Source organism: Gobius niger, assembly GCF_951799975.1.
Source record: "Gobius niger genome assembly, chromosome: 12".
NCBI lineage: Eukaryota > Metazoa > Chordata > Actinopteri > Gobiiformes > Gobiidae > Gobius > Gobius niger.
In genome coordinates, this window is record NC_136863.1 from 1,611,851 (window position 1) to 1,624,350 (window position 12,500).

At 39.7% G+C, this 12,500-nt stretch overlaps 3 protein-coding genes across 3 annotated transcripts in view; 1 reads left to right on the forward strand and 2 right to left on the reverse strand.

Annotated features, from left to right (window-relative positions):
• The window catches only part of LOC306971972 (dual E2 ubiquitin-conjugating enzyme/E3 ubiquitin-protein ligase BIRC6-like), a gene marked incomplete at its 5' end in the record, with an annotated part of 30,550 nt that extends 22,469 nt beyond the window's left edge, over positions 1-8,081 (reverse strand). Inside the window, 2 exons of the mRNA XM_079568415.1 lie at positions 4,357-4,461; positions 8,065-8,081. Of these exons, the coding sequence (XP_079424541.1) occupies positions 4,357-4,461; positions 8,065-8,081 (122 nt within the window). The remainder of the gene's footprint in view (positions 1-4,356; positions 4,462-8,064) is intronic.
• A 107-nt stretch (positions 8,082-8,188) lies between these two features.
• On the forward strand, positions 8,189-8,437 carry LOC306971033 (protein TUNAR-like). The gene has a single exon (XM_079567160.1). It carries the CDS (start codon positions 8,214-8,216, stop codon positions 8,361-8,363), a length of 150 nt encoding a protein of 49 aa, XP_079423286.1. The 5' UTR covers positions 8,189-8,213; the 3' UTR covers positions 8,364-8,437.
• Positions 8,438-9,128: 691 nt separating this feature from the next.
• Positions 9,129-12,500, reverse strand: part of LOC306971973 (dual E2 ubiquitin-conjugating enzyme/E3 ubiquitin-protein ligase BIRC6-like) — a gene marked incomplete at its 3' end in the record, with an annotated part of 107,750 nt that continues 104,378 nt past the window's right edge. The window contains 2 exon segments of the mRNA XM_079568416.1: positions 9,129-9,188; positions 11,688-11,903. Of these exon segments, the coding sequence (XP_079424542.1) occupies positions 9,129-9,188; positions 11,688-11,903 (276 nt within the window).

Below are 12,500 nucleotides of genomic sequence, written 5' to 3' on the forward strand. Positions count from 1 at the left end.
AATTTTTCTGCCTTTTTTTTATTTATTTATTTTATTTTTATTTTATTTTTTTTACATTTTTGTCATTTTTTTGTCAATTTTTTGTACTTTTTTGTCACATTTTTGCCACCTTTTCATCATTTTTTTTTATCACATTTTGTCACATTTTTGTAATTTTGTTTTAATTTTTTGTCAATTTTTTGTCAATTTTTTTGGTATATTTTTTTGGGGGGGGGTCAATTTAAAAAAAAAAAAAAGTCAAATTTTTATCACATTTTTGTTATTTTTAAAAAAATTTTTTTACTTTTTTGTCAAATTTTTATCACATTTTTTGTATTTTTGCATTTACATTTTTTTGGTCATTTTTTGTCAAATTTTTCTCACATTTGTCATTTTTTTTGTAGTTTTTTTTTAATTTTTATCAATTTTTTGTACTTTTTAGTCAAATTTTTCTCACATTTTTGTCATTTTTTTGGTAGGTTTTTTTTTAATTTTTGTCAATTTTTGTCATTTTTTATCAATTTTGTGTCACATTTTGTAATTTTTTTTGTAATTTTTTGTCAAATTTTTGTAGTTTTTTTGTCAAAATTTAATCACATTTTTGGTCTTTTTTTTAGTTCTGGCCTTTGATACTTTCATATTTTTGATCCCAAGAGAACCTAAAGCTTATGGAGTCTCATGGAGCGACTAAAGGGAAAGTGTTGGAGTCACTTCCTGGATAACCCACGTCTGTTTGGAACTAAAAGGACCAGGATGTTGAGGAGGAAAGTGTTCGTCTTGTGTAACGACAGGCGTAAATGTCAGATGAATGAGCTGTAATTAAGCTCGTCTCGCTGCAGCCGGAGGTGAGTGAGGTCATGTGATGCTCTGACCTCCGGCATTTCAGCCGCGGCGGCTTTTTCACGTTCGTAATTAGAGCAAGTTTCACCGGGTTCATGCAGGACGGGCAACTTTATCTTAAGGTGATCGTGTCGAGAAACAGAGGAAGCTTTTCCAGGCCTTAGGTTTGACCCCTTAACTCCCGCCTGAACTGAGCACATTTTCACCAGCTTTACCCCAATCTAAAAGCTTCTGGGATAAAAGGTGTGAAAATAGCAACAAAACTGAGACGAAAACAATGATGGAAATGTGACAAAAAAAGCGAGAAAACATTGATAAAAAAGTGACGAAAAATGGATGAAAAAATGACACAAATTTGACAAAAAATTGACAAAATTTGATAAAAATTTGATTAAAAAAATGACAAAAATGTGATAAAAAATAAAAAAAATAAAATAAAAAATTGACAAAAAAATGACAAAAATGTGATAAAAAAATGACAAAAAAGGGATAAAAATGTGACAAAAAAATGACAAAAAATGATAAAAATGTGACAAAAAAATGACAAAAATTTGATTAAAATTGACCAAAAAAATGACAAAAATGTGACAAAAAAGGATAAAAATGTGACAAAAAATGACAAAAAAAATGATAAAAATGTGACCAAAAAATGACAAAAAAATGACAAAAATGTGATAAAAAAGGATAAAATGTGACAAAAAAATGACAAAAAATGACAAAATGTAAAATGTTGAAAACCCAACAAAAAAATGATGGAAAAGGACTGATGACGTGAGGAAAAAGATCCTCTGAGGCAGGTTCAGGCGGGAGTTAAGAGGTTGATCCTCCTGCTACATTTGCCTCCAGGTTCCTCAGACTCTGTGTTTAAGTGCGTCTCAGATCCTTTCAGTCCGAGAGGTTTTTGTCGTGGTCGTCCTCGGAGCTCCAGGCCGTGGCTCCGGTCTGAGGCCCATTACAGAAGCTTCCGTTGGGGGGGAGAGGCCGGAGCGCCGTGGCCTGAGGTCCACTCGCTCTGACCTGACTCACCGCACCAGCCGCCCACACGCCGCGGCGCGAGCGACCGGGCCGCGGCGAGCGCTCGGACACGGCTCAGTTCAGGAGCGAGAACGTTTAACCCGTACACGTGGAAACCCCCGCCTTAACCGAGGGCCTTTCCCCCAGTTTTACCCAAATCTAAAAGAGGGTAGGGTGACGCCTCATTTGGAAGCTAAGATCACGACCTTCCTTATTTCTGTTATCACGCTTTAGTGGTTTCTTATTGCATTCTTCACCTCTTCTCCTCTATGGGGCCAAAGTGAGGGGGGAGAGAGGAGAGAGATGAGAAAGAGAGGGAGGGAGAGAGGGAGAGAGAGGAGAGAGAGAGGGAGAAAGAGAGGGAGAAAGAGAGTGAGGAGAAAGAGAGAGGAGAAAGAGAGAGAGGGAGAAAGAGAGGGAGAAAGAGAGTGAGGAGAAAGAGAGAGGAGAAAGAGGAGAAAGAGAGAGGAGAAAGAGAGAGGAGAAAGAGAGGGAGAAAGAGAGAGAGGGAGAAAGAGAGGGAGAAAGAGAGTGAGGAGAAAGAGAGAGGAGAAAGAGGAGAAAGAGGAGAAAGAGAGAGGAGAAAGAGAGAGGAGAAAGAGGAGAAAGAGAGAGGAGAAAGAGAGGAGAAAGAGGAGAAAGAGAGAGGAGAAAGAGAGAGGAGAAAGAGAGTGAGGAGAAAGAGAGAGGAGAAAGAGGAGAAAGAGAGAGGAGAAAGAGAGAGGAGAAAGAGGAGAAAGAGAGGAGAAAGAGAGAGGAGAAAGAGAGTGAGGAGAAAGAGAGAGGAGAAAGAGGAGAAAGAGAGAGGAGAAAGAGAGAGGAGAAAGAGAGGAGAAAGAGAGAGGAGAAAGAGAGGAGAAAGAGAGGAGAAAGAGAGGAGAAAGAGAGAGAGAGGAGAAAGAGAGAGGAGAAAGAGAGAGAGAGGAGAAAGAGAGAGAGAGGAGAAAGAGAGAGAGAGGGAGAAAGAGAGAGAAGGAGAAAGAGAGAGAGAGATAAAGAGAGAAGGAGAGAGAGGGGGAGAAAGAGATGGAAGAGAGTACACATGAACTGGTCTAAGCTCAGGTAAGCTCAGATCTCAGTGTGGCTGTTCCTTTAAGTCAGGGGGAGGCAGGTTTTCTTTATTGTAAACAGACCGAGGGCCGAAGCCGCGGATTATCAGCCCAAAGTAAAGCACAACACTGGAAAAATTTCTATCATGAGAGAAATGACTTAAAATGGCTTGAATTAAAGTTCTTCTATGTTGAATTTGAGTCGGTTTGAAATAATGCAAGACACAAATGCTATAGCGCTGATGGAACAAGAATAAAACCCACTTGGAATCACACAAATAATTGTTTTTCACTTGAAATGACACAAAATCATCTGAATTAAGAGAATAACGACGACTAGAGGTTTTATCTAATACGAGACCAGACCAAATCTACTCAAACCTTAGATTTAATCTGTTCATTCAAGTAGATTTATGTCATTTCCTCTTTAAAACGATTATTCTTTTTCCTGTGCACTTCCTTCAAATGCCAGTGTTTCCATAATATAAGACCTAACCGGGTGCATTGACAGTATTTCTACCTTTTTTTCTCCCATTTATCTCTAATAATCTTCAAAGTTCTCTCTGATTTGTGTGATAATGTTTCTCAGAATCATCTCGAGGGCCAGAGGTTCTGTGCTGAAGGGCCGGATTCCGTCTCTGTAACGGCTGGACTTTTCCACATGAAACAGAACCTGTCCCAAAGTCCGAGTGAGCGTCTCCGTGTGGTGTCTGCGCCTCCACCCCCACACCTCCTCCGTCTCCACAAAGACATCACCGACTCATGCATTATACGTGCGGACACAACACAAAGACACGGCTCCCCCCCTCCCTCCTCACTCTCTCCCCCCCTCCCTCCTCACTCACTCTCTCGCTCGCTCGCTCTTCCGCCCCGTTATGCAATGCACGGTTCCTCCCACGTCGACTAAAATATTCCTCCCGCTACCTGCCCGTCTGCTCTCACTCCATCCTCTCCTCCTCCTTCCCAAACGCTCGGAGAAGCTGGGAAGCAACGCCTCGGGAAGACGGAATTTACAAAAACCCGGAGACGGGATTTCATCAGCGAGAAGCGAATTCTCCAAAAACCTCCAAGTGTTTCCGGGAATGTTTGGCCTGTGAAGGGAAGACGCGAGACTCTCTAAAAACGAGGCGATGATGGGATTCTTCGGAGCGAGACGGGAGCGATAACAATCCGGGAGCGGGAGAGCACGGGCGTAATTGATTCCGGAGCGCTCGGGTGAATGCTAATGTGCGGAGGGGGGGGGGGGGCGCAATTAGGGCTGAGGGACACAGAAAACTGACTCAAAGCAATTTAGAAATGTGAGGGAATCGAAGGAGCCAGATCTTTGTTTCCACAGTTCTGATAAACGTTTGTCGCTTTCTGTTTTGGTTCTGATGGAAAACGTGGCAGCGATGAGAGGCTGGGTTTGTGATTAAGGAGAACGGAAAAGCCAGGAGAGTGGACCGGACTCGGAGCAGGAGTAACACTATCGTACTTCAGGGAGGAGGAGAAGGAGGTGGTGGACGAGTGAGAGTTTTGGGATGGATGCGTGCGAGAGGCGGAGATGCTGGGGGTGGATGTGAGGGTGGAGGAGGACGGCCTGAGGGATCATCATGTGAAGGATTTGGAGGATGAAGGTCTGGAAGTCTGAGAGGACGACGTGACAGAACGATGAGGTGAGGAAAAACGCACTTTTGGAGAGTGGATGTTCATGAGGCTTTGACCTCTTAACTCCCGCCTGAACAGAGAGGAGCTTTTTCCTCATGTCATCAGATCATTTTTTTTGTTGGGTGTTCAACTCATTTTTGTCACTTTTTTGTCACATTCTTGTCATTTTTTTGTCAATTTTTGGCATTTTTTGGCTAATTTTTTTTCACATTTTTGTCTTTTTTTTCCCTTCACATTTAGGTCATTTTTTTGGTCAAATTTTTTCACTTTTTGTCAATTTTGTGTAATTTTTTGGTCAAATTTTTATCTTTTTTTTTCACATTTTGTCAGATTTTTTCACTTTTTCATCATTTTTATGTCAATTTTTTGTATTTTTTTATCAAATTTTTATCAATTTTTTGTCTTTTTTCCCCACATTTTTTTCACTTTTTCATCAAATTTTAGTAATTTTTTTATCACATTTATGGTCATTTTTTTGGTGACTTTTTGGTCAATTTTTTTTTATCACATTTTGACTTTTTTCACATTTTGTCACATTTTTTTTCACTTTTTCATCCATTTTTAGTCAATTTTTTGTATTTTTTTCGTCAATTTTTTACCACATTTTTTGTCGATTTTTGGCATTTTTTTCACATTTTTTTCACTTTTTCGTCTATTTTTCCATCAAATTTTTGTAATTTTTTTTGTTGCATTTTGGTCATTTTTTTTGTCAAATTTTTGTATTTTTTTAATCAAATTTTTATCAATTTTTTGTCTTTTTCCCCCACATTTTTTTCACTTTTTCATCAAATTTGATCAAATTTTAGTAATTTTTTTGTTGCATTTTGGTCATTTTTTCCCGCAATTTTTTATCACATTTTGACTTTTTTCACATTTTGTCACATTTTTTTTCACTTTTTCATCAATTTTTTTTAATCAATTTTTTGTAATTTTTTTGTTACATTTTGGTCATTTTTTTGGTCAAATTTTGGCATTTTTTGGCTAATTTTTTTTCACATTTTTGTCTTTTTTTTCCCTTCACATTTAGGTCATTTTTTTGGTCAAATTTTTCACTTTTTGTCAATTTTGTGTAATTTTTTGGTCAAATTTTTATCTTTTTTTTCACATTTTGTCAGATTTTTTCACTTTTTCATCATTTTTATGTCAATTTTTTGTATTTTTTTATCAAATTTTTATCAAATTTTTGTCTTTTTCCCCACATTTTTTTCACTTTTTCATCAAATTTAGTAATTTTTTTATCACATTTATGGTCATTTTTTTGGTGACTTTTTGGTCAATTTTTTTTTATCACATTTTGACTTTTTTCACATTTTGTCACATTTTTTTCACTTTTTCATCCATTTTTAGTCAATTTTTTGTATTTTTTTCGTCAATTTTTTACCACATTTTTTGTCGATTTTTGGCATTTTTTTCACATTTTTTTCACTTTTTTCGTCTATTTTTCCATCAAATTTTTGTAATTTTTTTTGTTGCATTTTGGTCATTTTTTTGTCAAATTTTTGTATTTTTTTAATCAAATTTTTATCAATTTTTTGTCTTTTTCCCCCACATTTTTTTCACTTTTTCATCAAATTTGATCAAATTTTAGTAATTTTTTTGTTGCATTTTGGTCATTTTTTCCGCCAATTTTTTATCACATTTTGACTTTTTTCACATTTTGTCACATTTTTTTTCACTTTTTCATCAATTTTTTTTAATCAATTTTTTGTAATTTTTTTGTTACATTTTGGTCATTTTTTGGTCAAATTTTTGTATTTTTTTTGTCAAATTTGTATCACATTTGTCATTTTTGTCACATTTTTGCCACTTTTTGTCAATGTTTTCTCACTTTTTTGTCACATTTCCATCATTGTTTTCGTCTCGGTTTTGTCGCTATTTTCTCACCTTTTTTCCAGAAGCTTTTGGATTGGGGTAAAGCCAAACTGGAGAAAATGTGCTCGGTTCAGGCGGGAGTTAAGAGGTTAATAACAGGCTTTATAAAATGGTGAAGATCGTTTGTTTCCTCTTTAACGTCTCAGTTCTGTCAGAGGAAAAATCAGACCAAACTCTCCGTACGACGTTTATCAGGAAGTGACTCCAACATGGCCGCTCTTTCCCACATTCATTCACAAACACTGACACGTTTGGTATCCACGTGTAGCAGGAAAGGCTGTGGTCCAAATATGGGCATTTCCTTTGTGGGAGACGGCACTAAAGACTTAAACATCTGCACTTCAGTGGCTACACAGACTCCACACTTTACAGACCATTCATGGTTAAAAACTAAACTAGATCTTTTCTGATCCAGAACAAACACAGAGACTCAGTCGTCCCCAGAGATTTGTTTACACTTAAGATTTAGTTTCTCAATTCAAGAACATTTATGTCATTTATTGTGTATTTCCTTCCCCTGCGTGAAACACCTGTGTCTGTGAAGAGTGGGATGAAAATAAGATGCTCTACCATTTGCATGAGCTCCATCCATCAAAACAAGGGAGAGGGAGAGAGAGAGGGAGAGAGGGAGAGAGGGAGAGAGGGAGAGAGACAGAGGGAGAGAGGGAGAGAGGGAGAGAGGGGAGAGAGACAGAGGGAGGGAGAGAGGAGAAAGAGGGAGAGAGGTGGGAGGGACTGAGGGAGTGAGAGAGGGAGAGAGGGAGGAGAAAGAGTAAGGAGAAAGAGACGGGGAGAGAGAGGAAAAAGAGAGAGGAGAAAGAGGGAGGAGAAAGAGAGAGAGGGGGAGGGAGAGGAGAAAGAGGGAGAGGGGGAGGGAGAGGAGAAAGAGGGAGGAGAAAGAGAGAGGAGAAAGAGAGAGAGGGGGAGGAGAGGAGAAAGAGGGAGAGGGGGAGGGAGAGGAGAAAGAGGGAGGAGAAAGAGAGAGGAGAAAGAGAGAGAGGGGGAGGAGGAAGAGAGAGAGAGGTGGGAGGGACTGGGGGGAGTGAGAGAGGGAGAGGGGGGGAGAGAGAGACAGAGGGAGGGAGAGAGACACAGGGAGAGAGGGGGAGAAAGAGAGAGACGGGGAGAGAGGGAGACAGAGGGAGAAAGAGAGAGACGGGGAGAGGGAGGAGAAAGAGAGAGAAGAAAGAGAGAGAGGGGGAGAGAGGGAGAGAGAGAGAGAAAGAGAGAGACGGGGAGAGGGAGGAGAAAGAGAGAGGAGAAAGAGAGAGAAGAAAGAGAGAGAGGGGGAGAAAGAGAGAGGAGAAAGAGAGAGACGGGGAGAAAGAGAGAGAGGGGGAGAGAGGGGAGAGGGGGAGAGGGAGAGGGAGGAGAAAGAGAGACACAGGGAGAGAGAGAGACAGAGGGAGGGAGGGAGAGAGGGGGAGACAGAGAGAGGGAGAGGTGCGGTGGCCAAACGGTGAAGCGTCTGTCAGAGTAAGTGAGATTTAATGGTGTCATTGAAAAACAGTTGACCTCAGTCCACCTGCGATCAGTGTCAACGCGCTGCAGGGCCCCCCCTCTCCCCCCCCCCTCTCCCCCACAGGAGCAGGCCTCTCCCCCCTCTCCCCCCCCCCTCTCTCCCCCCTCCCCCACAGGAGCAGGCCACTCCCCCTCTCCTGACTCTCTGCTCTTGTACATGTTTACTAACTGTATATTATCATGCAGATGTGTGCAGATGTGTGAGTGAGGATGGGGCGCCCCCTGCTGACTCTTGTACATGTTTACTAACTGTATATCACTGTGCAGATGTGTGCAGATGTGTGAGTGAGGATGGGGCGCCCCCTGCTGACTCCGGACGACGTGCGGGAGCTGGAGGTGAAGGAGGAGCAGGAGGAGTCCGTCCTGGCCATGTTGGGGATCGTGGGGACCTTCCTCAACCTGTTCGTCATCGTCTTCGTCTACATCTACACCACGCTATGACCGCCAGCCACTACTACAACTACTACTACTACAAGTACTACTACTAATACTACAATTACTACTACAAGTACTACTACAACGATCTGCAGATTTGACACCACTTCAACGGCAAATCAGGAGCGAAACAGAACTTTTCCTAGAATAAAACGCAGGATTTTTTGGATTTTTTCTTGAGAAGTTTCTCCTTTAAACAGACTTTCTGCCTTGAACCCTTGAGCAGCAGAGGAAGGAAGGAGGAAGACGTTTCCCAGGTTAAAGCAGGAGCGTCTGTACTTTTCCTCATCACTGCGGTTTTTCTGAGAAACATGAAGACGACGCGTGGAGGAGGAGTCGCTTTAGACTCTTCTGAAAGCTTCTATGACTTTATATAATGAGGAGACTCAGAAAAAGCTGAAATATTTCCTCCAAAACCACGGCTGGAGGAGAACCGAGCCCGGAACGTTCGGCCATGAAGATCTGCGGCCTCTGTCGGGCGCAGACGGACTTTTATTGTGAAGGAGGACAGTGCTTTTATTGTGAAGGAGCAGCCATGAGCCGGAGCCACGACCCGGGGAGATAACAGCGACTCCTCACATATTTACTCTGTTGTATTTAACACCAACTGTGTCTGTTTCAACTAACAATCGCCAATAAAGAAACTATTTTTCAACTTCGGGTCAATCGGTGGATGAACGAGAGTTTTTGAGCATCTGTACTTTACTTTTACTCGATTACATTTGAAGGAAACACTTTCTGCTCCACTGATCCTGAGGAAGATCTGCACATTTACAAGATCAGGTCCAGTGTGGAGGAACGAGTGGAGAACGGGGAAGAATGTGGGAGAAACTGGGGGGAAAATGAAGGAAAAAGGGTAAAAAAACAATAGAAGACTTGGGGAAAAAATGGGCAAAAATAGGGGAAAAATGGGAGTAAACAGGGGGGGAAATTGTGTTAAAAAAAATCAGAAATTCAGAAAAAAAAAGAGCAATAATACTGGGAAATGGAGTAAAATTTGGTAAAAATGGGGGGGGGGGGGGGGGGGGGGAAACCAGAAGAAATTGTGGCAAAATTAAGGAAAAATTGTGCAAAAAAAAAAAAAGACATCAGGAAAAAATGGGGCAAAAATAGGGGAAAATTGGGAGTAAATAGGGGGGAAAATTTTGTTCAAAAAATGTGGAAGTTCTGAAAAAAATGGGCAATAATAGGGGGAAATTAAAAAAAAAATGGGGGGGAAATTGGGGGGGGAAAAAACAAAGAAATTGTGACAAAATTAAGGAAAAATTTAGCAAAAAAAAAAAAGACTTGAGGAAAAAAAATGGGGCAAAAATAGGGATAAAATGGGAATAAATTTGGGAAAAAATTGTTTAAAAAAATGTGAAAATTGAGGAAAAAAATGGGCAATAATAGGGGGAAATTGAGGAAAAATTGGGTAAAAATTGGGTAAAAATTGTGGGGGGAAAATGAAACAAATTGTGGCAATATCAAGGAATAAATAATATTAAAAAAATATAAAATATAAATAAAAATAGGGATAAAATGGGCATAAATTTGGGAAAATTTTGTAAAAAATATGTTAACATTGAGGGGAAAAAGGGGCAATAATAGGGGGAAAACGGAGAAAAAACTGAAGAAATTGTGGCAAAAATAAGTGAAAATTAGTTTTTTTCCCAGTTTTAAAAACTGGGGAAAAATTGCACAAAGTTGTGGACAAAACCAGGAAAAAATAGGGGGAAAAATATATAAAAAATTGGGCAAAACATAATTCATTTGAGCTGAAACAACCAAGTCTTTACTTTACTTTAATCCTGTCCCTGGACCGACAGCATCAAAACCTGGATCTGAAGAGACTTTTTTCATTTTCAGGAGTAAAACATTTGTGCCACAGAGTCAGAGCTTTGTGCTGGTTTTTGTTTCACGTGGATAAACTCAGACATCAGCCATAAACCGACGTTAAGTCAAAGGGAAAACGTTTAAACATATTTTTGAACTGAGCGGTTTTGGAACATGGTTTTGTGAGTTAAATCAGAGATATTTTTGTATCAGTCACATGACCCTCGGACCAGGCGGCGGCTCCGGGTTCAGAGATGAAGCACTTCCTGTTTGGTTTCATGGGTTTGTCGGTTTAAACGTGATAATTATTCAACTGTGGAAACTTTTATAAATATATTTGAATAAAGTGGATGTTCTGTGCAATAAACAGCAGCGAAAACAAGCCTCCTGTGAACGATTATTTAAGCAGCACAACATCCTCTACGAACATGAAACACTCCCAGCCTCTACAACAGCTCCACAAACACCTGGTTTCACTCTGATATTACTTTTGTTGCTTTTCCACCTGCAGCGTCTCAACTCAAGTGGCTCAAAGTGTCTGTTCAGAAACTGGAACGTTCTGATAAAACCAGGTCACGGAGCTGAAGCCAAAGCTCAGGTGGAACATTCTTATGATGCAGCTGCTGAAATCGAGTCACTTTTTCCCTTTAACCTCTTAACTCCCGCCTGAACCGAGAGGATCTTTTTCCTCACATCAGATCTTTTTTCCATCATTTTTTTGTTGGGTATTCAACTCATTTTTGTAACGTTGTCATTTTTTTGTCACATTTTTTCGCGATTTTTTTTGCCAATTTTTTTTTTCACATTTTTGTAAGTTTTTTGTCTTTTTTTGTCAATTTCTTGTGACATTTTGCCACTTTTTCATCAATTTTTCGTCCCTTTTTTGTCAATGTTTTCTCACTTTTTGTCCCATTTTCGTCATTTTTTCGCGTTTTTTTGGTCACATTTTTGTTTTTTGTCAATTTTTTATCACATTTTTTGAAAAAAAATTGTCAATTTTTTGTCTTTTTTTTGTCATTTTTTGGTCCTTTTTGTCATTTTTACGTGTATTTTTGTCAAATTTTTTCATGTTTTTTTGGTCAAATTTTGATCACATTTGTCATATTTTTGTCATTTTTTCATGTTTTTTTTGTCAATTTTTTATAGCATTTTTGTCATCTTTTCGTCACATTTTTGTCATTTTTTGGTCTTTTTTTGGTCATTTTTACGTGTTTTTTTGGGCAAAATTTTATCACATTTTTGTAATTTTTTAGTCTTTTGTTTGTCAATTTTTTGTCAATTTCTTGTGACATTTTTGCCATTTTTTCGTTCCTTTTTTGTCCATGTTTTCGTCACTTTTTTGTCACATTTCCATCATTGTTTTCATCTCAGTTTTGTTGCTTTTTCACAGCTTTTTTTCCAGAAGCTTTTGGATTGGGGTAAAGCCAAACTGGGGTAAATGTGCTCGGTTCAGGTGGGAGTTAAGGGGTTAAAGGCCACGACACATCTGTATGAAAGTGAAACAGAACCCTGGACGTTCAGGATGAAGCCCCCTGAGGTGAGGATGCTCCGGTGAAGGTAGAGCCGGCTCTTACCGGAGTCGTTCCGCAGGTAGGACGACATGGCGGGGATGAGGCAGGACTGGGACAGCAGCTCCTGAAGGACCGAGGGCAGAGCCGCCGTGTTGGCCCGGGACTCGGAGTCAGAGTGAGCGCCGCTGCAGCCCGAGGGGTTAATGTAGCTCGCCAACACCTGGAAGAGAGGGAGTCACTTTACACTCAACACCTGGAAGAGAGGGAGTCACTTTACACTCAACATCTGGAGAACATCACCTTACACTCAACACCTGGAACACATCACTTTACACTCAACACCTGGGGATTTAGTCTCGTCTGAGTTATTCCTCCAGCTTTAACCTCTTATCACCCGCCAAAACCAAATCCAATCTCTCCTCTATGCCATTGTCGTCACTTTTTATTTCCCTTATGTCACTTTTTTATTACTTTTTTGCTGGATTTTTGTCATTTTTTCTGCTGGATTTTTGTCTTTTTATTGCTGGATTTTTATCTTTTTTGCTGGATTTATTTTATTTTTTTGCTGGATTTTTGTCTTTTTTCTGCTGGATTTTTGTCTTTTTTCTGCTGGATTTTTGTAATTTTTCTGCTGGATTTTTGTCACTTTTTTCTGCTGGATTTTCATCTTTTTTCTGCTTGATTTTTGTCACTTTTTTGTTGAGTTTTCATCCTCATTTTCTTCTTGTTTTTTGCCTCTGTTTAGAAGAAGCTTTTAGATTTGGAGAATTTGGAGAAAACATGTTCAGGTGGGAGTTAAGAGGTTAAGATCGTTTTA

Excerpts from the sequence above, each read along its gene's own strand:
- LOC306971033 (XM_079567160.1), top strand. The coding sequence starts at position 8,214 with ATGGGGCGCCCCCTGCTGACTCCGGACGACGTGCGGGAGCTGGAGGTG.